Below are 24740 nucleotides of genomic sequence, written 5' to 3'. Positions count from 1 at the left end.
GGGATATAGGTCGTAGTAAGAAAGATAAGAGGGTAAATCACGAGGTGTGAGTGGGGCAGTAATATTTTCAATCAGGCAGTTAGTGAGGATCTGTCTGCGGGGTAGGGGTAACATTTGTGTAGAGATCTGGGGGGAAAAAGAGAACTAGAGAGGGAAAGGGCAAGGGAGGTGGGGCCTCTGGGGGAAGCCTGGGGCAGCCCGTCTTGGTGGGGCTCCTGCAACCCCGTCGCCCAGCCTGTCTGCCGGGGCCCCTCCCACTGCAGCTCACTGTGTGCCTAAGCATCCACACTGGGCAGCCTTTCTCGTTAAGCACCATAGTCCCTTATTTACACCCCACCCTTTTCATGGCTGATGACTTACACGCTGCTTTTATTTGGGTGGGGGAAGGGAGATAGGATTGGTGAAAAAAGAACTCACCTGAGTATTTACAGATCAACTCTAAAACCCATCTGGCTTATTTCTAAATCAACTTTAAAACTCATCTTTGTCTCAAAAACTTTCACGTATGAAAAACATGTGCTGTTTTCAATCAAAGGAGTACTTGCTTCCCCTTTATTTTGGGAACCACAGCTCACTAGTTTCGGAAAGAGGCGTGGCCTCCAGAGGCTTCCACCGCCCTGATGAAGTGATAAACAAGGTGAAGGTCCCAGTGGAAGCCCACAGACCAAACGCACAGAGGAGCGAGGAGCGGTAGTGCCAGGGGGCGACAGTTTAGAGCCTGCTCTCGAGATTTCTTTAGAAGAGCTCCTTCCCCAGGAGATATTTCCTAACTCACACCTCTCCTCATTCCCCAAACTCTAATTCACCTCTCCCTTCTCTTGGCACGATCCCCAGCAGAATTACCCAGGCCCCCAGAGGATACCCTGGCACGTGTCCAGGGAGTCTGGTCTGTGGGATCTAGGTGATGCTAGTGTTCCTTTGGCTTTGGACACCGCTGCCCTATATAGGGCATTCAAATGAAGCTCATAATAAATTTTGTTTTATTTTCAACTTATAGATTTGACGATGAGGCTATACTGTAGGAGGAGATTCATGTCTGATTTCAGTTTTAAAAATCATCCTTTTTGGTCCCCAGAGTGCTTTGTGTGGTGCTCTACACTCCCAGCAGCAACTGAATAAACAAATGAAAGACTTGAGCATTTAGAAGCATGGTTATGCCCCTGTGCACCGTTCAAGCTCAAGTCCCTTCCAGCCACGGTTTTTCCTCCGGAGTCTTATGTGCAGTCGTGGCTCACTGATGCCCTCATTTCTGCCTGGAGCTCTGCCATCTCTCCTGATTTCCACACTCACACATTTTACTGGGAAGCCCACTGATCGTTTGGATGTTTCTATAGACATCTTTTCCCCCATACCCATGTCTCCTCTTTTATTTCCAGTCTAGGTGAAGGCCCCCACCATTTTCCCACCCACATTGGAGCTGGGGTCAGTGCATTCTAGCTCCTACTCATGCTTGCCTTTGAAGCCCTGAACCCCCTCACTTCACCTTGCACACTGTGTCACTCATCTCGGGAGGTGGGAGGAAAACAAACAAACTCCTCAGCTTTGCACTCAACATGGGCCTCCCTCTCCTCTCCAGCCCAGCTCCTGGCCTTCCCTACCTGCCCCTTGGCGAGGAGGTTCACATTATAGAACTATTGCCATGAAGGCGAAGCATGAGATTGAACCAGTTCCCTGTGAAGGGGCCATGTTAGCTCAGGGTCAACACTTTGCGTGTGAAAGTTCCTTCTTGCTAGAGTCCCTTCAACTGACTTTGCCACCTGGCTGACATCACTGCCGTTGTGACTCACAGAGCATTTCCTTCAGGATGCTTCCCCTGACCACCACCTTTTCCTCTTTCGCAAGTTACGTGTCCTTTCCTAGGTCTGATGCATCCTCTGTCATTGACTCACTGCTGTACTGTAAATTTAATAGACACGTTTGCCACAGAATATGAGCATCTTCGGAGCAGGGATTATGTCTTACTGATGAGAAATGGATGCACAATGAAACTTGTCGAATAAATGAATGAAAAAATGAACAAACAAACTGGTTTGTGAACAATACCCACACCTGAGTTTGTTAAACTGTCTATGGTAAAGAATAAAAGCATATTCTTTATATTGTTCATCAAGAAGGGTTTTGGGTGGCTTGAAGCCAGTTCTAGAATGGTAAAACAATGTCATTGCTTTGTATTCCAACAGGAAATATGGGATGTATAAAATCAAAAAGGAAAGAGAATCTGAATGACGATGGAATAGATTTGAAGACTCAACCAGTACGTAATACTGACCGAACTATTTATGTGAGAGATCCAACGTCCAATAAACAGCCAAGGCCAGTAAGTAGATAGTCTCAGGGAGAATTCCCACAGCAGGATGAAAGCATAGCTGCACAATTTAAACACCAAATCTGTAACATGTGCATGAAAAAAATCACATCAAAAACTTGGGCCTCGATTTTTGATATGCTTTGTAGCTTAATCCTTTAAAGAACCTGTAAACATTGGAGACATGACCAGGTCATCTATTGTACAACACAGCAGCCTTCGGTCACCCTATGGGTAGAGAGAATCATCTTTCATATCACTGGTGCGAACACCTACTTTTTATACGTAAAGATACACATTTCTACCTGAACTTGTGTGACTTAGGATAGTTGCCAGATTAGTGCCATGGCCTGGAAATGCTGCATTCAACTCAGAAGCTAAAATAGGTGCTACTATGTTTTCTATCCCATCCTATAATTCCTCAGTTAACTGATAAGAACACAGACCCCAAAGTTGTCATGTCTGACTATAATTGGAAGATTTCCCAAAAAAAAAACAAAGCTAATTCTGCCCATTAACCTTTCACAAATATCCGTACCAGCAATATTGTGTGAGTGATGTGCTATTTGATGAATTTGGAATGCTAGGCAAAGGAAGATCCAACATCACATTTTATGGAAAAGAAGAACAAAGCTTTGGATAATTGCAACCTTAAATGCACTTTATCTCAGATTTTATATCCTTTCCATTGATTCTCCTTATGTATGACAATATACATAACACATGTATAACATCCCATAGTCTGGTGTTTATGGGATGGAATTCCTCAGCATTTAAGCCGAAAGCAGCTTATTCCAAGTTAGCCCAAATGCCTTTATTAGGTGTTTTTATAGTTTCTCTTATTTGACATGTTTTTAAATACCTTCACATTCTAAAGGTGCATTCTTTTTAATCAAGTCTCTCAGCCAGCCCCTCCCCCTCTGTTCCCCATTGTCCTGCAGGGACAATGTATGTCAAAGTCACATGTCATGGTTGACATTGCTGAGTCACTGTTGACCTTCTTAAAAAAATAAACAGACGAACAAAATAGAGCCAGAGGCGTGGATACCTGAAACATTGATCGACCTCAGAGGGGAGGCTGGTGGGGGGGACTGGATAAAAGAAGTTGAGGAGATCAGCCAAAGTACATGAATGCAGGGCCCGTGAATGCAGACGGTAGTGTGGTGACAGCCAGAGGGAGGGCACAGGGCCGGTTGAGGTGGCACGGGGGACAGGGGGGACATCTGTAACGGTGTCAACAATAAACACAAGAAGTGGAGAGGAAGAGCGAATAAATTGTACATAATGTTTCTGGAGAAATATACTAACACTGTAATTTTCTATAGAAACTCAAAATGTATAAGATTATTAACACCTTTAATAATTCAGTGATATAATATAGAGGGGTGGCTAAAAATAGGTTTATGGTTGTCACTATGTGAAAAGTTTATTCTTGTGTTATTATTTATTCTTGTATTAGATATTTTTCCATGTGAACAACTGTAAACCTACTTTTGCCCACCCCCAAGTTTAAAACCATTTCATCAATAAGTATAGATGTAGAATCTATAACTATGATTACTAGAAAATGAAATGATATAAAGAATTAGAGTCACAAATGTATTTTTTATTATAGACTTCCAAGTTCTCATAAAAAGGATCTGTCATTTTCTGGTCTCACATATACCAGACTTTATATGCTATAAAACCCAAGCAGTCTTGTTTTCTTTAATGATAACTGAAGATATTTTCAGAACAGCAAGAAAAAACTGTGTATAAGTTTGCACTGTTTTTCTTGTATACCATTTTCCCCTTATTAAAAGTAAAGGAGGTTAAAATTAGGTTAGAAGCAGACATAGTAAACACATAGACATCTATCAGTTCCCGTACTTTTGCCTGTGCCCGAGTGGTCACAGACACCCTTGCTTCATGCACAGGTTAGCTGGGCCCCAATCTGTGGCCACGGATGACACTTTCAGCTCGGCCCGAGGTGGCCAGGGTGTGTGCCCCGGGCTGATCGCACCGCAGCGCTGATGACTGGATGAGGCGATCCAACAGCACTCTAAGGAGAAGACTTTAAAGAAAGAGAAGGGGGTCGATGGGTTGCATACATGTGTTTTGGTCTTAGGGAAAAAAAGCGTATTAAAGCATTTGTACATTAAGGACTCTGATATTTGAAAATCAGCCTGCTGCTTTCAAAATTATTTAATTTACTGTCATCTTCTAATAATTTCCTCTAAGATATTTAAAATTGACCATACATACTAATTTATGATCATACATGCAAATTTAAATGATTAAAAAATCAGTATAAAAATTATTGAAATAAGTATTGTATGATAATATGGACCCATGATTTTCTAATAACAAAATTTCCCCACCATAATTGGAGATTTTTATGGACTAACTTTCATCAGAAATTTAAATTTCAGTACAAACTGTTTGGGTCCCATTTCATTGAATCAGAGAGAAAAGGGACATGATCGGTGTAGGTCTCTGACAGTAGCTTCCTTAAAAGGGTCTAAGGGGCCTTAAACATCCTCCTCTTGGCCTCTGAGAGAAAGAAGAATTCTATTTAAAAGGTCATTGAAGTGGCTTTTAGTGTCACCAGACTTTCCCTGATAATTCACCTCCAACTAAAATGACAGGGATGCTGTCTGTCCCCATGATGGCATCAGGGGCAGCCACAGGCAGCCTGGATTGGTTAGGACTTATTCTCGGGACTTGGCTGAGCCCTGTCTACAAGTCTGGGGAACATGGAGATCACAGTTCCCAGGGCTTGGGTGGCTCTTCCACCAGGGCCCCAGGCCGCTCCCGTCTTTGCTCTGCCATCACTGGTGCCAGTTTCCCTGGCTGCTGAGACTCCAGCGAGGCACCACACGACCATCTTGTTTATAGATACACTGCCTCCCTCCATCTGCGTGGAAGGCTAGAGAATTTGGAAGTGCAGTCATTGAGCTTGGCAAATTGCCTCCCAGATAATATTCGGGTTCTGTCACCGAACAAGAGGGAGAGTGGTGATTGGGTGAGCATCTAGCGGCCCTGCCCAGAGCCCTGTTCCTTTCGTGCCACCACAGGCAAATGACTGTTTTCAGAAGGAAGAGCTGTGTAGATTGGGACAGATCTCTGCAGAATTCTTTCTCTGTATTTCTCTTCTTTCCGGCTTAATAAGTTAGCAAATCTAAACCTCATTTGCTATTGTTACAAAAACAATATAATATACAATATGAATGTGACTAAGAAAAGCCAAGCATTAAAAATTTTCTAACCAATATTCTCTCCTAGGTTACAGAATCTGAGCTTTTACCAGGACAGAGGTTTCAAACTAAAGGTACGTTTTCCTAGCAATGTGTTGGTTTCTTTTTTCTTTACTGTTAGAGACTCTTTAAAGTCGTTTTCCTGGGTAGCTTTTTTTTATTGTGGAAAAATACACATACCACAAAATTGGTCATTTTAACTTTTTTTAAGTGTAAGAGACAGTGGCATGGAGTGCACTCACAGTTTGCACAACCATCTCCACCCTCCATCTCCAGAGTGTCTTCATCTTCCCATGCTGAAACCGTGTCCAGGAAACACTGACGCCACCCCTCTGCCTCCCGGCCCCTGGCACACACCATTCTCTTTTCTGTCCCTGAGTGTTTGATACTCTAGGAATCTCATACAAGTGGATCATAGAGTATTTGTCCTTTTGAGACTGGCTTGTTTCACTTAGCATGATGTCCTCAAGGCTCATTTTTACTGGAGCTGGTGTCAGGATTTCCTTTTACAAGGCTGAGTATGTAGAGATCCCTGTTGTACGTAGAGATCACAGTTGTTGTGTTTTTTTAATCCATTTTTCTGTCCCCAGACACTTAATTGTTTGTTTCCTCCTTTTAGCTATTACGATAATGCTGCAAGGAACATGGCTGTATCATTTCTTAAATACAGAGTTGTAATGAATTACAGTTGTAATTTGAGACAAAAAACACTGCGTACAGTGTGTACAGCATGTTAGTCAGTGTAGACCATGTAGACCCTGAGGCCCACTAGGAAGGAAACACGTATCATTTCCCCAGCAGCCCAATGAGGATTTGTCAAAACGTTTCTGCCGGTAGGTTTTTAAAGGTCTTCATTTGTGTTCTTTTTAGATCCAGAGGAACAAGGAGACATTGTGGTAGCCTTGTACCCCTATGATGGCATCCACCAAGACGACTTGTCCTTTAGGAAAGGAGAGAAGATGAAAGTCTTAGAGGAGTAAGTGTACTCAGGCACACTGCGTCTGCTGCCCCTGTGCCCAGGCCACCGAATCCTACACATCGTCTCCTTGTTTTGCTTCCAGGAGCACAGCAAGAGCCAGACCTCCTCTTTGGGCACCAGGCCTCTCAGGTTCTGGCTGCAGTCAGGCTGGGAGTGGAAGAGCAGGGCAGGAGGAATTTTCCTCCAAAGTTTGCCTGTGAGCACTCTCCAGAGGTTTCCCTTTGAAGACAGAGACTGGTCTCTTTCTTATCCATCTGCGCTATCTTAAGAAGTTGGGATGTCTGTGGAATGTGCATGTTACTGTAATGCCATTTTCATTTAGTTATGCACTCCAATTCAGACTGGATTTATGGGTCCAACTTGGTTTGATTTGTAAGGGCACTGTGCTGAAGCAGCAGTCATCTTGAAAAAGCTCTACTCAGCAGATGGCACTCTATGAAGACACTTGGACACCATCATTTGCTTAATCCCATCTGTGCTGACTCACAGGCCTGTGACCCTAGTCAGACCGTAACTGTCTAGGCTTCAGAACAATACTGAGAATAAGGAACTCCAAGTGTCTTAATTCTAGCTGCTTTTTCTTCTCATCTGCACACATTGCCCCCCTGGTCTGCCAACCAGGGTTAGAGGAGAGAGACCTACAAGGTATTAAGTGGTTACAGACTATTATTGCTTACTGGTTAAGCATGAACTTGGGCCTAATCCCGGCCCTGCCATTTACTGCTGTGTGACCTTCACAAGTCACTTCGGCTCTATACATTAGTTTCTTCCCTTATAAAATGGGAACAGCACTGCATCTGTCATGGGTTGATGGGAGGATTATGTGTGTGGTTCATATGGATAAGCATAGTATAGGCATGTAGCAGGTACAGGTTAGGATTGGTGGTAGTCCGCCATGTCTTGCTTGCTGACAGGGATCTGTCTGCATGTGGGAATTTGAAGGAAACATCATTGAGGCTCACAGGGACCCATCCTTTCTGCCCCATCCTCTTCCCTGGCTCCATGCTGAGGGCAAGAGTGGGTGATGAGGCCTGCCTGCTCGAAATTTTTGTATGCTTTTCTATTCCTCTTTTCTGTGATGTCCATCTTTGGAAACTAGATGTTTGGACAAAGGGGTTTATGATGCAGGAGCTATGGTTCGCTGTTCCCTTGACTCCTATTGCTCTAAGGACCCTACAGTGTTTCTTGGGTGTCCTGAGTGAAATTACGAGCATTTTCCTTCTGCAGGATGGGAACCACTTTCACCAGCTCTAGTTTGTCCAGCACTGAGCACAGTGACCCACACTCGAGTCCGGGGGGGGCTGTTTTTCTTTGCTTCAGTCTCTAAACATAGTTTTATTTCAGCCAGAGGAATGAATATTCTCACTGGATTTTGAGGTTCCAGGAACCTTCCTCACCCACCCTCATGCCCAAAACAAACACGAGGAGACATTTGCTGTTGTGGTTCCCGAGTCGTTGGACACATTTTTGGTGTGTGTTTTCTATTCCAGGCACGGAGAATGGTGGAAAGCCAAATCCCTTTCCACAAAGAGAGAAGGCTTCATCCCCAGCAACTACGTAGCCAAAGTCAACACCTTGGAAACAGAAGAGTGAGTCTTTCCATGTTGTCATCTTTGGTGGTTTTGTTCGCTATATTGGGTTTCTTGTTTATTCTTTATCTTTTTATTTCCGTGGAGCACAACACCCATGAACTGTTAAAATGTCTTCTTAGGTGGTTTTTCAAGGATATAACCAGGAAAGATGCCGAAAGGCAGCTTCTGGCGCCAGGGAATGGCCCTGGAGCTTTCCTTATCAGAGAGAGTGAAACATTGAAAGGTAAGGGGTGGCATTAGGCTTCTTATAAAACACTATTTAGAAAATTATTGTTAGAAACTATTCTAGAATTCTTTTAAAAAAAGAATGCATTATGTTCTGGTAGTGTAATTTTATGGTTTGCTAACAAATAACAAACTCAAATGATTAGTTTTGCTACTCAAAGTAATAGGAAACAGGCATAATTATGACCATTTCTCACCGTACCTTGTTTGTTGAGTCTTTTAAATTATTGTTCAGAGTAAATATTGAAATTTTAAGAGAAAGTACATGAAAGCAACTTTCGATTCAGTGAAATAATTTCAAAAACTATCATGAAGAAGGATAATGGCATGTTGATAAACTTCAAAGCCAACAAAATCCTATCTTTGTTTATTGCATAGACTTTTTATAGGGCTTTTCAAATTATGTACTTATTTTGCATATTTTATGGCAAAGGGGATTTACAGTATTGTAAAATGCAGATCTTATTTATAAAATATGGGTATAATCTTGACTTGCACTTTTTCCCTTGCAGGAAGCTACTCTCTTTCTGTCAGAGACTATGACCCTGTGCACGGCGATATTATTAAGCACTACAAAATTAGAAGTCTGGACAATGGGGGTTATTACATCTCTCCCAGAATCACGTTTCCTTGTATCAGTGACATGATTAAGCATTACCAAAGTAAGTAAAGACCGAGGGTCAGACGAGGCAGATAAGTTTGTTATGGTAAATATATGGTATCAAACACTTTTTTGTATTGAAATTTTTTTATGCATTATATTTCTTTTGGCTAAAGTTGGAGGGCCATGTTCTATAATTGATTATAAATTCATCTATAATTAAATAAACATTCAAAGTTAGATTTGATCCTTGTGAATAATCATTCCAGTCCTTCTCTTCTAATCCCTGATGTTTAATAATAGATATTTCAGGATTATGAAGAGAAAAATGAATACTATTTTATATAATATGTATTTTTACAACACATCTTTAACTATGTGGAAGAAGAATTCAGACTTGGCAGATGTATGCATGCATAACAGTAATACATACTCTTGGTAAAAGAACCCAAATAACAGCAACACCAAAATTCTGAGCAGCGGCAGGTTCTTGGTCCTCTGTCACCAATGCCACTCTCCAGCCCTGTTAAGCTGAACCCATGGCCAACCTTTAGGTTCATTCTCTGTGTAATGGAAGCTGGTGTAGCGGGCAGCTGTTGTTACAGCTTATTTCTACAACCTGCTCGAGGGGAACACACATCATAGCCTTGCTTAGGTCCCAAAAGATGGAGAGTGTGAGGTACCCATACTTTTGTGGAATCCGGCCTCCCTCTCTGTTATCCCATTACCTGCCTGCTCCTCTGGTCTGTGTGGTGAGTGCCCCTGCCATTTGACCATGATGCACTACCTGATGCAATTTGAGATTGCATTTTATTAAATGTGGCAATGTCAGCCTTTGTTTATCTGTTATGTTTTTATTGTTTTAATACATTAACAGTACTCACAAATAAAATTAAGGATGTTTTAAACTGTCTTTCATTTAAGAATTCCAAAACTCATGATTATAAAAAAGATACCCCTATAGGCATTTTAGGTCCATAACTATGGCAAGCTGGAAACTGTAAGACCAATAGTCAGTTTCCCCCTAGATACTGGTAAAATACAAAGTATGGTTGTTTTTTAACATTTATTTTCTCTTTTAAATTAGAGCAGTCAGATGGCTTGTGCAGAAGATTGGAGAAGGCTTGTATTAGTCCCAAACCACAAAAGCCGTGGGATAAAGATGCCTGGGAAATCCCACGGGAGTCCATTAAGTTGGTGAAGAGGCTCGGTGCTGGGCAGTTCGGGGAAGTCTGGATGGGTGAGTGTGTGGTCCTGGGGCCAGAGATCACTTTGGAGGTAGAAAAAAATAAGGACTCGAGCCAATTGCTGTCATTTTGCTCAGCCAATCACTAAACTGTGTCAGAAGCATCACTTCATTTGTTTTTCTTTGTTCACCTGGCCCCCCAAACTGGCCTGCAGCAATATTTGATCGGACTCTTTCTCTTCCTTATGACTTAGTAATTCTCTTTCAGATGAACATTTATAAGGAAGAGAGCGGTGGGTATTTATTCTGATTTTTCTGTCTACTGCTTCATGGTCATCACCAGAGTCTCTGGACACACACATTTTAACTACTGAAAATTTGCTTCTATCTCAGGGGAAGGTATACTTGGTTTAGGACCACCTTTGCTAGTGGGCTTAAGGAAGCCTCACATTTATTGCAATTTCTCACCAAGAAAGTTTTTAAAGATGGTCAAAGCGCCATTGTTATGAGTCATTCCTTACAGGTAAGTATAGCCTTCTCAGGCTGGCAAAATCATGGTAGTGGCTTTTTAATAGGGATTTTTTGTTTTGGCCCATCTGCCTTTTCTAAAGTTTTTACAGTGTGTGTGAATTTCTTTTGTGATAAAAATATCCCCCTTCCCCCCTCTTTTTAAAGCATCATGTTTTCTTCATGGTTCCAATTGAAAATGCGATTATTTCTGGAAAAGATAACGTGTGAGGTCCTACAAGTCTTACAACATCACTCTTTCTGTCCCAGCTCCATGTATGTGACAGCAAACATGATTTCTAAAGAGAAGGAGTGGACAACTTTTAAAAACTGCCCAGCCCCACCCTTACTGGTGTGGCTTAGTTGGTTGGGCATCGTCCGCAAGGCAGAGTATTGCTGGTTCAGTTCCGGGTCAGGGCACAGGTCTGGGTTGCGGGCCAGGTCTCCGGTGGGACACGTGCAAGAGGCGGTTGATCGGTGTTTCTCTTGAGCATCAGTATTTCTCTCCCTCTCTTTCTCTTTCTCTTCCCCTCTCTAAAAATAAATAAATAAATTAAAAAAACAAAAAACTGTCTAGCCCCAAATGAGCCAAAACTAGACTCATCCCGTCTGCTGCAGCCACATGGCATTTCACTTCCCCATCCTGGGGTCTATGAGGAAGAGGTTTTTCCTCTAAAGTCTTGGCTCGTGGGATCCCAGCTTTGCCCACTTTCTCCTATTGGTGCTACTTTAGTCAAGGTGCTTTCCAATATAACATTTAATGACCCAGCATATATAGTTCATCCTTACTGCACTGTAAGTGTCTGTGAAGGTGTTTAGAGAATTCAGGTACATAAGAATCATGCACCTCACATTCATTTGGTCGGCACGTTTCAGAACCAGCGGTGCCCTTTTTCCATTCCAATCAGCAGATTTCGTGGGCGCAAGTGCTCGCTCCAGGGGTGCTCTCTTCCCAGTCACACTCTGTGGCTGAAGTCATAATATTATCCTCTTCCTTCCTCCATCTGCTCTGTTCTTTTTCATTGAGGTAAAATTCATGTAACATAAAATCAATCATGTTAAAGTGAACAATTCAGAGACATTTTCTACATTCGCATCACTGTGCACCCATCACCTCCATCAAGCTCCAAAGTATTTTCATCACTCCCAAAGGAAACACGGAGGCCACTGAGCAGTCATTCCCCATTTCTCTCTCCCACCAGCTCCCGCATCCGCCACTTTACTTTCTGTCTCTATGAATTTGACTACTCTGAGCCGCTCACACAGGTAGAATCATATAGTATTTACCCTTTTGTGACTGGTTTATTTCACTTAGTATTATGTGCTCAAGGTTCATCCATGTTGTACCGTGGCTCAGAGTTTCATTCTGATGTAAGGCTGAATAATATTCCATTGTATGGATATATCACGGTTTATTTATCTGTTGGTGGGTATTTGGGATGTTCCCACCTTTTGGCTGTTATGAAAAATGCTGCTGTGAATGTTCATGCACATGTTGTTGTGTCCACAAATGCTTTCATTTCTCCTGGGTGTACACATTCTCTAGGAATGTATATGGAAATGGAAATCGTTAAATGGAAATTCTACATTTAACTTTTTGAGGAATCATCAAGCTGTTATCTACTCATATTTTTTAAATGCTACCTTCTCTTTTTTTCCCTAGGTATTTGTGTTTATTTCTTAATAATTTTTTTCAAGTTCACAGCATAAGGTCAGGAATAGTATAATAAATATTGTATGCCCTTCACCTAGATTCACTGGTTAATATTTTGATACATTTGCTTGATCTTTTTATACATATACACATACATACACATACATATTTTATTGTTGTTGAGTCACTTCAGAGTAAGCTGCAGACGTGTTGACGCTTGTCCCCTAAATACTTAAGCATGTGTCTCCTAAGAAAGAGCAGGGCCATTACATTATACCATACAGTGATCACACTCAGGGAATTCAACATTGAATCATCCCATTGTCTAATACAGACTCTGTATTTGAATTTCCCTAATTGTTCCAATAATGTCCTTGTAGCTAAGATCATGTGTTTGCATTTACTTGACATGTCTGTAGTCTCCTTTAATATGGAACATCCGGTCCCTTAGCTCATTTTTGTATTTCATGACACCGACATTTTGTAGAACATAGGTCACTCGTTTTGTGGAATGTCCCTTATTTGGATTTTTCCTGATGTTGCCTGTGACTTAGCTCAGGTTGTACCTTTGCATGAATAGTTCTAAGTGATGCTGTGTCCTGGGTGCATCTGGCATATTAGTTGGTTCCACTATGGCTGACTTTGAGGGGCATTGTTTTTCTTCTTTTATTGAATTTATTGGGGTGACATTGGTTAATAAAATTATGTGGGTCTCAGGTGTACATCACCAAGTTATCCCCCCAACACCCTCCTCTACCTCCCCTCCCCCGTCTTTCCCTCTGGCAATCACCATATTGCTATCTGTGTCTATGAGTTTTCTCTCTCTTTTTGGTTAATCCCTTCACCCCTTTAATTTGAAAGATGTCCACCAGATTTCTGCATTGTAAATGTTACTTTCTCATTTCCTCTTGTAATTAATTAACAAGGCTGTGGGGAAATTAAGCTTATGTAAATATTCTGTACTCCAAAACAACTTCCCCGAAATAGTTTCAGCATTATCTTCTCATTTTGAATTCTCTTCCCTCTGGGAAGCTGTGACTTCTCTAAAAAGTTGCACGTGCCCCGGTCCTCCTCCCACGCGCCCCAGACCTCATCCCTTCCAACCCCACTGGCCCTTCTGGTAACCAGGGACTCTGCCTTCTCTCCCCAGCCTCCACTTCCCAGCCTTGTCTCTTTATTGGCAGGAAAGTACACGTTCACAATTACATTTAAGTGCCCTCCAGGTCTCTGAGTCCGTCTGAGTGTGCTTTCCTCTCTGTATTTGCCTTTGAGTGGGGAGGAGATGACAAGATGTGGAGAGGGAAGAAGGCGTGAAAGAAAAGCATGTCCCAGCTGTATGGTGTCCACAGGCCCATTTCCAGGAATATTTTCATCAACTTTCTCATGTACTCATCACAATAACACTGTCAGATATAAATTATTGTCATCATTGGATAAATGAGGACACTAAGACTGACAAGCAACTTGTCCAAGTCATTCAAGCTATAAATAATCCAGCTAGACCTTCCCATGGCTGTTTGTTAGCAAAAGAATTGCGTATTTGTCGTGAAGGGAACAGTGGGAGAAGTTGAACTGGGGTGTACGCATCCACCCTGCATGTGGATGCAGGCCTGCAGTAGCAGCCCTGCATGTGAAGAGATGGTTTGGAGTTTTGCTTCAGCCTTCTAGTGTTCAGCTATGAAGCCATGATAAAGACATTGAATTGAATGCTATTTTCTCCCAAGAGAGAAGAGATAGGTAGGATCTGCTGGTCTTGGAGTTACCACTTCGAGAGGAACAGATTATGATAGTCCTCCTATATTTTCTTAAACTTTTCTTGATGGGTTCCTAGCGAGTAACCTCTTTATCAACTGTGTGTTGGTGGTGCTCGAATTGCCATCTGCCAGCCCAACACGTCCATTCTAAAGACAGTGACAAGAGTGTGAACTGGTAGTAAGTCAAGTGCAAGGTGGCAGTGTGGGGCCTGAATAGATGGATCACAGCACAGTGCTGGTTCTGTCAGGCTCAAACCTGAGCTCTGAAATTGTCACCTTGAGCTCAAGCACATTGGTGCTTTCTGGGATTGAGAAATCCTCTTTGCTTCAAATTCTAGATACATGTAATCCTCCTGCCCACTTCTCACCTTTTCCAGTTCATGGGCTTCCACCCGGCCACATACTAAATAGTCACACTGGTTGCATAGGGCTTTTCTTTAGCATGTACCTAGTTGGTGCCTGGGAGAAATTGAGGTTTAGAAAGGAGAATAGAGCATTGGAAAATAAGTTATTGTTTTCTCCAGACTGGTACTTTTTATTTAAACTATTTGAAAGTGGGTAAATACCTTGTGAAAATTTATTATTTGAATAGATTTGTTAATAGTGTTTTCTTGTGGTAAAAGCACATAACATAATTCAGAACACAGTTCAGTTCTGTCATGGACATTTGCTTTGTATAACCAACTTCAGGACTCTTTTCATTTTGAAAAACTGAGAGACTCTATATTTAAAATAAAAAAACAATTCTTCCCAGCCCTTATCAACCACTATTCTACTTTCTGTCTCTATAAGCGTGACTACTCTAAGTACCTCACATAAGTGGACTCATACAGTGGTTGTGTGTTTTCGTGTGAGACTGGCTTATTTTATTCAGTGTAATGTCTTCCATTTTCATCCATGTTTGTAGCATGTGTCAGAATTTCTACCCTTTTTAAGGCTAAGTAATATTCCATTGACTATATACAACATATTTTATCTTTTCATCCATCAGCGGACACTTGGGTTGCTTCACTTTGGGGCAGTTGTGAATAATACTGCTATAAACATGAGTACACAGATATCTTTATTTATATTTGAGAGGTTGCTTTTAATTCTTTTGGATATACAAGGTCTGTCCCAAAAGCCCAGCCATTGTTAACAAGAAGGGTTTGTGCAACATTGATATACTTTGGCAGCTAAGGACAGTGCCCTGGGACGTGCATGTGTGAACAATGATGACTTCACTGTACTAGTCAGTGGGGGTGGTAGATGCCATTGAGTGAGCATGTGTACTGTGTGGCCATGGTACTCTAAATGACTGAAGGAGTAGAGCAATGATGTGCATCAAATTTTGGGTTAAGGTGGATCATTCCCCTGGGGAAACTATTTGGATAATTCAGAAGGCCACAGCTATGGGCAATTGGTGACGGGCATCTTCATCATGCCAACAGGCCTGTTCATGCATGACATCTCCCAGAGTTGTGTGGCGAAACATCAAATCACCCAGGTGACACACACCTCCTTACAGCCCCGACTTGGTGCCCTGCAACCTCTGACTTTTCCCAATATTAAAATCACCTTTGAAAGGGAATAGATTTCAGATCATTGTTGAGATTCAGGAAAATACTATGGGGCAGCTGATGGAGACTGGGAGAACTGCATGACGATCCAAGGTGCCTACTTTGATGGGGACTGAGGCATCATTGTCTTATATACAGAGTTTCTTATATACTGTATCTTCTTCAATACATGTCTTTATTTTTCATATTACATGGCTGGCTACCTTCTGGACAGACTTCTCATATACACAGAAGTGGAATTGCTAGATCATTTGCCAGTTCTGTTTAATTTTTTTGAGAAACCTCCATATTGTTTTCCTCAGTGGCTGCACCAGTTTACATTCCTACCAACAGTGCGCAAGCGTTTCAGTTTTTCCACATCATCCCTAGCACTTGGTGTTTTCTGCTGGTTTTTCTGTTTTGCTTTGTTTTTTTTTCTTTGTTTTTGTTTTGTAGTGGCCAACCTAATGGGTTTGAGGTAGTGTCTCTTGTGGTTTGATTTGCATTTACTAATGATTAGTGATGTTGAACATCTTTTCATATGTTTGTTATCCATTTGTATATCTTCTTGGGAGAAATGTCTAGTCAAGCCCTTTGCCCATTTTTAATTGGGTTATTTGTTTGATTTGTTAATAATGGTTTAAAAGAGAGTGTCAGCAGAGGATCATCTGAAACAGGGTTACAAAAGAACCGAGCTTGCAGGAACAGTGTAGGATCGAGTGAGGTGGTACAGGTGAGCACTTAGTCCAGTCAATTTCATTCAAAGGACCCTTGTTATCATTACATATTTAATTTTGTTATAAAGAGAGCATGGTGACATTAGAGCAGAGACTATGAAATAGAGGGAAGAAGTTACCTGGGAGGTTCCCACTCAACACAAGTTGTTTCCTGGTTTTTTAAACTCAGCTTTTATTTTGAGGTAATTATAGATTCATTTGCAGTTGTAAGGAGTAACAAATAAAAATGTGTCCACAAAAACACCTTTATGCAAATGTTCATAGCAGCATTATTCATAATAGTTGAAGAGTGTAAATAACCCAAATGTGCATCAGCTGGTGAACTGATAAACAAAATGTGATGTAACCATTCAACAGAATATTATTTGGCAATAAAAAGAAATAAAATATTGACACATGCTGTGAAGTGGGTGAACAAGGAAAACACTGTGTTAAATGAAAGAAGTCAGACACAAAGGGCCATACATTCTATGGTTTCATTTGTATGAACTGTCTGCATAGGCAAATCTGTAGAGACAAAGAAGGCGAGTGGTTGCCTCAGGTGGGCGATGGGGGCGTAGGGGGAGCTACTGTTAGTGAGTACCAGTTTCCTTAGGAGGGCGATGAAAATTTTTCAGTAATTGATTGCGGTGTCAGTTCCACAACTCTGACAATACAAACCCCAATGAATTATATACTTTAAATGAGTAAATGGTATGGTATATAAATTGTATTTCAAAAAGCTATCATATATATATAAAAGAATACAAAGAGATTCTGTATAACTTTTACCTACTTTCTCCCAATAGTAACATTTTGCAAAATTGTAGTACAGTATCACTGCCAGGATGTTGATGTTGGTAGTTGTCTGACTTTTAATTATGCTTTACTCCTTCTGGTCTTGTATTAAATAAAGAAGAGAAAAGGGAGGAGGGTGGGGGAAGGGAAGGGGAAGGAAAAGAAAGGGAGGAAAAGAAAGAGAGAGAAAGAAGACAACAGCAAAAAACAAAATTTTGATCTGGGGTCTTCTTTAGATATGGGCCTGTGAATTTGGCTGTCAGTTAGGAATCTCCTCCTTAGCTATTGAAAGAATATTAATATATTGAATGCATTTAGCAGAGGAACGCTAGAAATAAAACCAAAAGAATAGAGATTGGTGATGCTCTGCTGTAAATCAAAGGTTAAAAGATGCCCCCGTTGCATGTGTGTTTGAGTCCTGTGCTGTCCAAGGGCTGGTACAATAGCAAGGTCTGTGCAGTTTAGAGCTGGTGGAATTTACTTTGTATTTCTCAGGGGATAGCAGGTTAGTTTTTCTCATTCACAGACAAAGAACAAATTAAATTTTTTATCACCATTAACCAAGTAAGTTGATACTTTTGCTGAGCAAAAGGAACGGTTCATAAACTACCAGTCACATATTATGGGCTGAACATTTTTGGTCTGAAATTCATTGAACAAATATTAGGAAGTGACCTATTCTGTCGGGTGTGAGGGAGGAGGGGTTGGGGATAAAAAAATGAGTTTCTCCCTCAAGCTGTTTCCGCTTGCTGGTGTGATCTTCTTGACATCTGGCCTGGTGACGTTTTTCTCAGTGGGTTGTTGGATTCTGAGGGACTGACTGAGCAGTGAAGACAGGGGTGATGTTTCCTTTTACTTCTTCATCTATGAAGACTTTGGAAAGTAAAGTCGTTTGGTCTGAAAGTAAACATCTTGTGAACTGTATTATGCTCGATACATTTTCACGTGAGCCAACTGCATTGATATTAATCACCAGCTAACTTCCCAAGTCGACTGCCCACATCTTTTTAAAAACCACCCTCCCAAGTTGCTTTTCAGCACGTTCCTTTCAGCACACGAGTCACTCTCGCACAACGTGAGCTTTCTCCGATTGTCATGCCGGCGTTCTTGAACTGTGACAAAGAGGCACTCCATAGGAAAATCTTTACTGCTTTCAAAAGACTTTTTAAATCATTTTTCATCTTTAATGCCAACCCAAATCTCCATGACTAGGCGAATAGAACCTGCACACAGAATACAAATCACGCTGAAAACCCACCCTGCTGTCTAAACGTCACAGCACTAACATGAAGTGGCATCACTGCCGTTCTCGGGCTGTTTGACACAGCTGTTCTATTCACTGTTTGCGTCAAACTCCTTATCAGTGTCTTAAATATCTTCAGCAGCTGCAGTATGTCCTGATAACCTTCCTTCCTACCAGCAGAAAGCATTTTTTCTTTATTCTTTACCCACGATTTTTTGTGTTGTGTAAAATCTCAATGAGTTCCATTGCTTGTATGATGACTGAAGGAGAGGAATTTTGTTTCTTTCACTTTTATTGTTGTGTAATTAACAAGCAGGCAGAAAAGTGCACACAACACAACTTTTTAGTATCACGAATAATTACAAAATGAAACCCTGTGTGCTGACCACTGAGATCTCACAGGGGGAACTTGCTGGCACCCAGAAGTCCCTGCTCAGCCTTTGCAGTCACAGCCACGCCCGTGCCCCACAGGCAGCTGCTCTTCTGACCTTTGTGACAGTTGACCTGGCTTTTCTTTAGAGTTCTGCCACTTTACCCTCTGCATCCCCAAACAACCGAGGTTAGTTTCGCCTGTTTTTGAACTTTGTGTAAATGAGTTATACCAAATGTACTTTTATTGTATCTTGCCTCATTATGTGTGTGAGATTCATTCATGTTTTGGGGTGGAGCTACGATTCATTCATCCTCATTACTATGTAGTATTGTTTTGAATTTATATTCAAGACATACGGCTGTTCGTCCCTTGAGCTCACTATTCACTGATGGAATGGAGGTGTTCTCGGGTTTGGGGTACAGTGAGCAATGCTGCTGTGAACATTTCCAGGCTGCTGCTTGAGGGCATGAGTTTCTCTGGGGTGACCAGGAGTGGATTTCCTGGTTCACAGGAGTCTGCATCTTCCAGTTTGTTAAGTACTGACAACTGAGTTTCCCAAGCTCTTGTCCCAGTTTAGACTCTCACCAGCCAAGTATCAGGGCCTCTCTCCTGTGGACCATCTGGGTGTGGCAGGAGGGGTGGGGCTTGCCCCAGATTAATTGCACTTGGAGGTTGCTCTATCAATATTCTTCAGGGGCCCCTGGGGGATATTGTTAAAGGCAGAAGTTTTATAGCTGAATTTCAGTGATGCTCAAAAGGAGCACAAAAAAAAGGGCCTAGGGGAGCTGCGGGCACTCCAAATTGTTGCCCAGTTGTGTGGTGGTTTCTCCCCATGGCTTTATTTGCATTTTTGTGTTTACTGATAAGATGGAGTTCCTTTCACATGTTTATTAGTCATTTGGGTTTTTTCTTTTTGTGAAATGCTCATCCAAGACTTTGCCTATCTTTTCATTTTTTCTTTCTGATTTGTAGGAATTATTTATATATTCTGGACACTAGTCCTTTCCAGTCCTTTGTCAGTTACATGTATCAAAGAGAGTGTATTTTCTTGCTATGCTTTACCACACATATATTCATGTATGAGGACCTATTTATAAACTTTTAAATGACTCTATAATGGAATATTCTTGGTTTAAATGTAACATTAAAGGACTTTTCTGGATGAAATTTACTTTCAGTTTACTCTTAAGAGCCATAGGAAAGGTCATACGGCTATCAGAAAGGAGACCAGCCCAGAGCAGGTCTGCCTAGGGCCAGTTCTTAGCTTCGTGCAGGGAAGATTTCACAACAGAGTCAAGATGATTTTGACAGTGTGTTTAGTAAAGTTGAGGGCAGTGAGACAAGGAACTAGGAGAGTTCCTAGGATAGAATCAGCAACAGGAGGCAGGGCTTCTCTGGCTCACTGAAAAGTCAGAGAAGAGGGGTCTTGGAGACAGGTTCAGGGTGTTAGCCTGCTCCCCTGGGTGCAAGTCTCGTGGGGACCCTTAGAGTTTAGAAAATGTGTGCCCGTCGGGGAAGAAGAGAAGGAAGGGAAAGGCACAGGCTTGCTGGGTCCTTTGTTTTGAGGGTTTTTAAAAGCTGGGAGTTTAAGGGAGGTCTTAGCAGTGATATCAATTGATAGAATGTACATCAGCTTTTCCAGGTGTGCCCTTTTAGGGTCATAGTCTCCACTAATTGGTCAGTGTCAGAGCAGGGGGTCATTAGTCACTGCAGCTGGTCCTGGCTTCACCTACCTGGTTATGCTACTTTTGCAGGCTTGGAGGCAAAATACATCTGAGGCCTAGATGTTATCTGTACTGAGATGACCTTCTGTGTTGGCTATAAATTGCTCATCCAAATTGTTCTGCTATCTTTCTCAGTTTACCCACTCTACTTGCCAAGGAATTTTTCTAGCTACTTACTGTCCTGCCTCAGTGTGTTTGTAATTATGCATTTAAGTGGAAAGTCAATTTATATTTTTATGACTTCACTGTTTTGTGTAGGCTGTGGCTTTCAAAAATAACCTGGGACAGTATTTCATGAGCTTTCTCTTACAGTCTCATTTGTGTGTTCTTACATCTATTCTATTTTATATACCACATTCTTTATTTTTCTGTAGAGCATTATAAACTCCTAGTAAGTATAAGTCAAAGTGGAATATAAAAGGAAAAGTTTTAACAGAGAAATCAGTGTTAAGGACTTGAAGAAAAATTATTTAGGGTTGACAGCTGTAAAGTAATACTTTTTCTTGCCAATTTGAAGGTGTGGAAATAGAAACAATCTCTTTTCTTATAAAAAGTAATTTCTTTTGTAAAAAATAAAGGGACACACACTTACTGTGTCTCTTATCCAGACAGGATACATTCCAACATCCTCAGTGGATGCCAGAAACCTAAGATAATACCAAACCCTGAATATACTATGTTTTTTCCTATACATCACACCTTTTCAGTGAAAGGAAGGGCTTTGCATTGCATCTGTGGCACATCTGAATTGCTAGCACCACTACTCCTGTGTTTGGGGGCTAGTAAGTAAAATAAGGATTATTTGAACACAAGCCCTGCCATGCCAGAACAGTCCATCTGATAACCAAGATGATTGGTTACTGTTTGACCAATGAGCAGGAAGCATCTACAGGTGGATACGCTGAACAAAGGAATCGAGGGGGATAGTGCAAGTCTTCATCAGGCTTCTAGAACAATGTGCACTTTAAGGGTTATGAATTGTTTATTTCTAGAATTTTCCATTTAACTTTTTTGGACCATGGTTGACCGTGGGTAACCAAAACTGCAGAAGGCAAAGCATGGGTGAGAGGGAACTACTGTATTCATTTACACATTTAATCAAAATATAAAAAAACAAAAGAAAGTAAAAGCCACCCAAAATGTAACCACTGATTATCACTGTTGATGTTTCACTGAGCGTGACTCCAGCCATCACTCTTTGCTGTACATATACAGGTAATTACGTGACCTCAAAAAGGGGGCTCGAGGCTGTACATCACCATCTTAGAGCTGTGCTGGTCTTAGGGCAGGTGCTCTAACACCCCAGGGAGCGGTGACCTACAGGGAGATTCCTGGTGGTAACCAGCTGCCCCTGCCGCCTCACCATTTATTTTGTTGTTGTTGGTGGTGGTTTTGTTTGCATTTCCAAGAGAAATGTGGAAACAGAAAAGGCTTTTCCAGAGGAAAATCATGCTCAGAATTAAGCACATACCTGAGACAGGTCCCAGAAAAGTGATACTGGAGACACTGAAATTAAGAACAATCCGACAGTAACCAGAGGGGAGGTGGGAAGGGATAATGGGGAAAGGGGAGAAGGGTTTTCAGGAACTACTATAAAGGACATATGGACAAAACCAAAGGGTGGGTTGGAAGCAAGGGAAGGGAGGTGGGGATGGTTGGCGGGGAGGGAGGGGGGTGGGAGGTAAATGCAGACGACGGTAATTGAACAACAATAAAATAATTTTTTAAAAAAGAAAAAAAAGTGATACCTTGGGGGAACCATATTAAGGAGCCAGTATTTCCAGAAGTGTGTTCCCTGGAGTGTGAAAAGGTACATGAAAAAGTGTTCGGTGTTCAAGAAGGTGTGGGAAATGCGGAGGTTAGCAGAGTCAGACAAGTGTCTTCACTGAAGGGCGCACAATGCCTCTGCTGCGTCTTCCGGGTGGGGGAGGGGTGCGGCAGGCCGTGGTCCCCAGACATTCAGCACAAAACCCTTGGTTCTCAGAGAATATCCAAAGTCCAGTTCTCTCTGAAAACTTTGGGAAACGCTTGACTGTAATATGTTGTACTTTCAAGTTAGTGTATATAAATAATTTTTTAGTGCAAAGCTTTTTTTTCTGAGTAAGACATACATGGCATAGAATATTGGCTGAATTGTTAAAATTAAAGTAAACAAAATCAAAATCACCCACGACCACACCATTGGATGGCCGGTTTTTGGTGTATTTTCTTCTAGACCATTTTCTGTGTGCATGCATGCATGTGCGTGTACATGCGTGTATATAAAAATAGAGAGCTTTGGGTGGTTTTTTAAAAATCTTGGATAAAGAACATTTTATTAATTAGAGGAAAATCTTAGTTCCCCTAATGGAGTACACTTAGAATTTTTAAAAAACTATTGCTTCATAAAAACTTTTTGACTGTGGAATCATTGCAGATAATTTTGTAAAGATGTTACAGATTAATTCCCATGTGCACTTCACTCAGCCTGCACTAATGTTAACACCACGTAGAGTAATATGTAAGTGGCTTCTGTCTGTAACTAAGTTTTCTTCGAATTCTGCATGAAGACTTTGGATTTTCAGTTTGCTAAAGCATGCCCCCCCTTCTGTCTTCCTAGGTTACTATCACAACAGCACCAAAGTGGCTGTAAAAACCCTGAAGCCAGGCACCATGTCCGTGCAGGCCTTCCTGGAGGAGGCGAACCTCATGAAGACGCTTCAGCACGACAAGCTGGTGAGGCTGTACGCCGTGGTCACCAGGGAGGAGCCCATCTACATCATCACAGAATATATGGCCAAAGGTGAGGCGGCCCGCAGCCCGGGGTGGTCAGAGGGCTTAACCCTCAGAGAGTGAAGTGTCTAAATGTTCAGAGAACGCTCAAATAATTTTAATTGTAAAACAGCATGTGCACCAACAGAAGAAATCAGAAAATATGGGAAAACAAAGCATTTTCATAAACCATACCCACATAAGCAATCCATGTTATAAAGTTAATAGATAACATTAATAGATAATCTTCCTATTTTCCCTGCCTTCATTTCCATATTTAGATTAGTCCCAAGAATAGTACCCAGTACCTACTAGGCTTCCAATAAATATTTATCAGATAAGTAAATACATATATTAGATAAGAGTATTTTTATTATATGTTTAAAATATGAGTTCTCACAATCCTAAAAATAGTTTGCTTTCCTCTTTAGCCTTATCTAAATGTTCAGGGTGTCACTTTAAAATGTGAACATTTTAAACACTTGTCAAGATTGAATTCCTATGTAATCATAGAAAATGAAAAAGAGATTCAAGAAACCATCTGGTTCCCTTGTGGCTCTCACTGTCAGATAAAAGGGTTTGAATCTCCATCCTCCTTCCTCCAATTCAGTATAGACACTAATGAACTGACAAATGATTTTTCATAAATCAGCAGAAATGAAGGAAGAAAAGAAACATAAGCAATAATCCAGAATTAACCATCATCTTGTGCATAACGATTACAGTGTGTTATTAGAGCTGACTAGGTTAGAAAGTTGACTATTACATTTTCTTATATGTTAATACTTCAAAATATTACTGACTCAGAGCCCTTCCCAAAAAGGACATTCTTAAAAAAAAAAAAGACAGCCCCTGTGGCTCAGCTTGCTACATCACAGAAACCAATCTCAGGATCATACACTTTACAAGAGTTCAGTAAGTGCTAAATTAACCAAGTTACAATGGTATTAGTCATAAATGCAAATACGAGTTTCTCCTGATAATAATGCCTGACCTTTATTGAGCACTTTCTATGTAGCACTTCTCTCAGTGCCTTCCCCGAGTGATCTCACTCAATCCTTTCTGCAACCTGAGGGCTAAGTACCACTGTTTTGTGTTGTGGATGAGGCAGCAGAACACTTGCTGAGCACTCAATACCTGCCAAGTATCATGGCACATTCTTTAGTCCGTCCTCACAAGGACTCTGCTGTAGCTACTAGGACACGCCCACTTTACAGGGTAAGTAGCTTGCCCTCAGGTCGCCAGTTTAAGTTCTAGGGGAAAAGCCAGGTCTTGCTTTAGAGATGAAGGCCTAGGAAGCAGGAGAGTGTTTCTGTGGGCACGTGGCCTTTTAAGTAGGTCTAACTTTTTTCCAAGCACAGTTTGTTCATCAAAGACTCACTGTAAACCTTTGGCATGCGCCAAGTTCTGTGCTTTTGCTGGACACAGGTGGGAGCCGGCCTGGCTGGGTAGCTGCAAAGGGCAGGCCTGCTGCAAAGGCTCACTGTTTCTGCCTCAGAGAAGCTCTGGGCACCCGAGGGCTACAGCGAGTGTATCTTGGTGGCAGGTACAAAGTGCT

At 41.5% G+C, this 24740-nt stretch overlaps 1 protein-coding gene across 3 annotated transcripts in view; it reads left to right on the top strand.

Annotated features, from left to right (window-relative positions):
- LYN (LYN proto-oncogene, Src family tyrosine kinase) overlaps window positions 1-24740 on the top strand; it is a 128314-nt gene that overhangs the window by 52294 nt on the left and 51280 nt on the right. For 2 of the 3 annotated variants that reach the window (XM_037148271.2, XM_037148279.2), the window contains exons 2-9: window positions 2181-2317; window positions 5570-5615; window positions 6412-6517; window positions 8011-8109; window positions 8232-8335; window positions 8850-8999; window positions 10026-10178; window positions 23031-23213. In XM_037148271.2, coding sequence (XP_037004166.1) covers window positions 2186-2317; window positions 5570-5615; window positions 6412-6517; window positions 8011-8109; window positions 8232-8335; window positions 8850-8999; window positions 10026-10178; window positions 23031-23213 — 973 coding nt within the window. In that variant the 5' untranslated portion in view covers window positions 2181-2185. The remainder of the gene's footprint in view (window positions 1-2180; window positions 2318-5569; window positions 5616-6411; window positions 6518-8010; window positions 8110-8231; window positions 8336-8849; window positions 9000-10025; window positions 10179-23030; window positions 23214-24740) is intronic. The other variant, XM_037148288.2, reaches the window with a different exon arrangement.

This window comes from Artibeus jamaicensis, unplaced genomic scaffold, assembly GCF_021234435.1.
Source record: "Artibeus jamaicensis isolate MK-2021 breed Jamaican fruit bat unplaced genomic scaffold, CSHL_Jam_final scaffold_916, whole genome shotgun sequence".
Lineage (NCBI taxonomy): Eukaryota > Metazoa > Chordata > Mammalia > Chiroptera > Phyllostomidae > Artibeus > Artibeus jamaicensis.
Note: the sequence above shows the minus strand (reverse complement) of the source record. Positions and strands in the feature narration are given on the sequence as shown.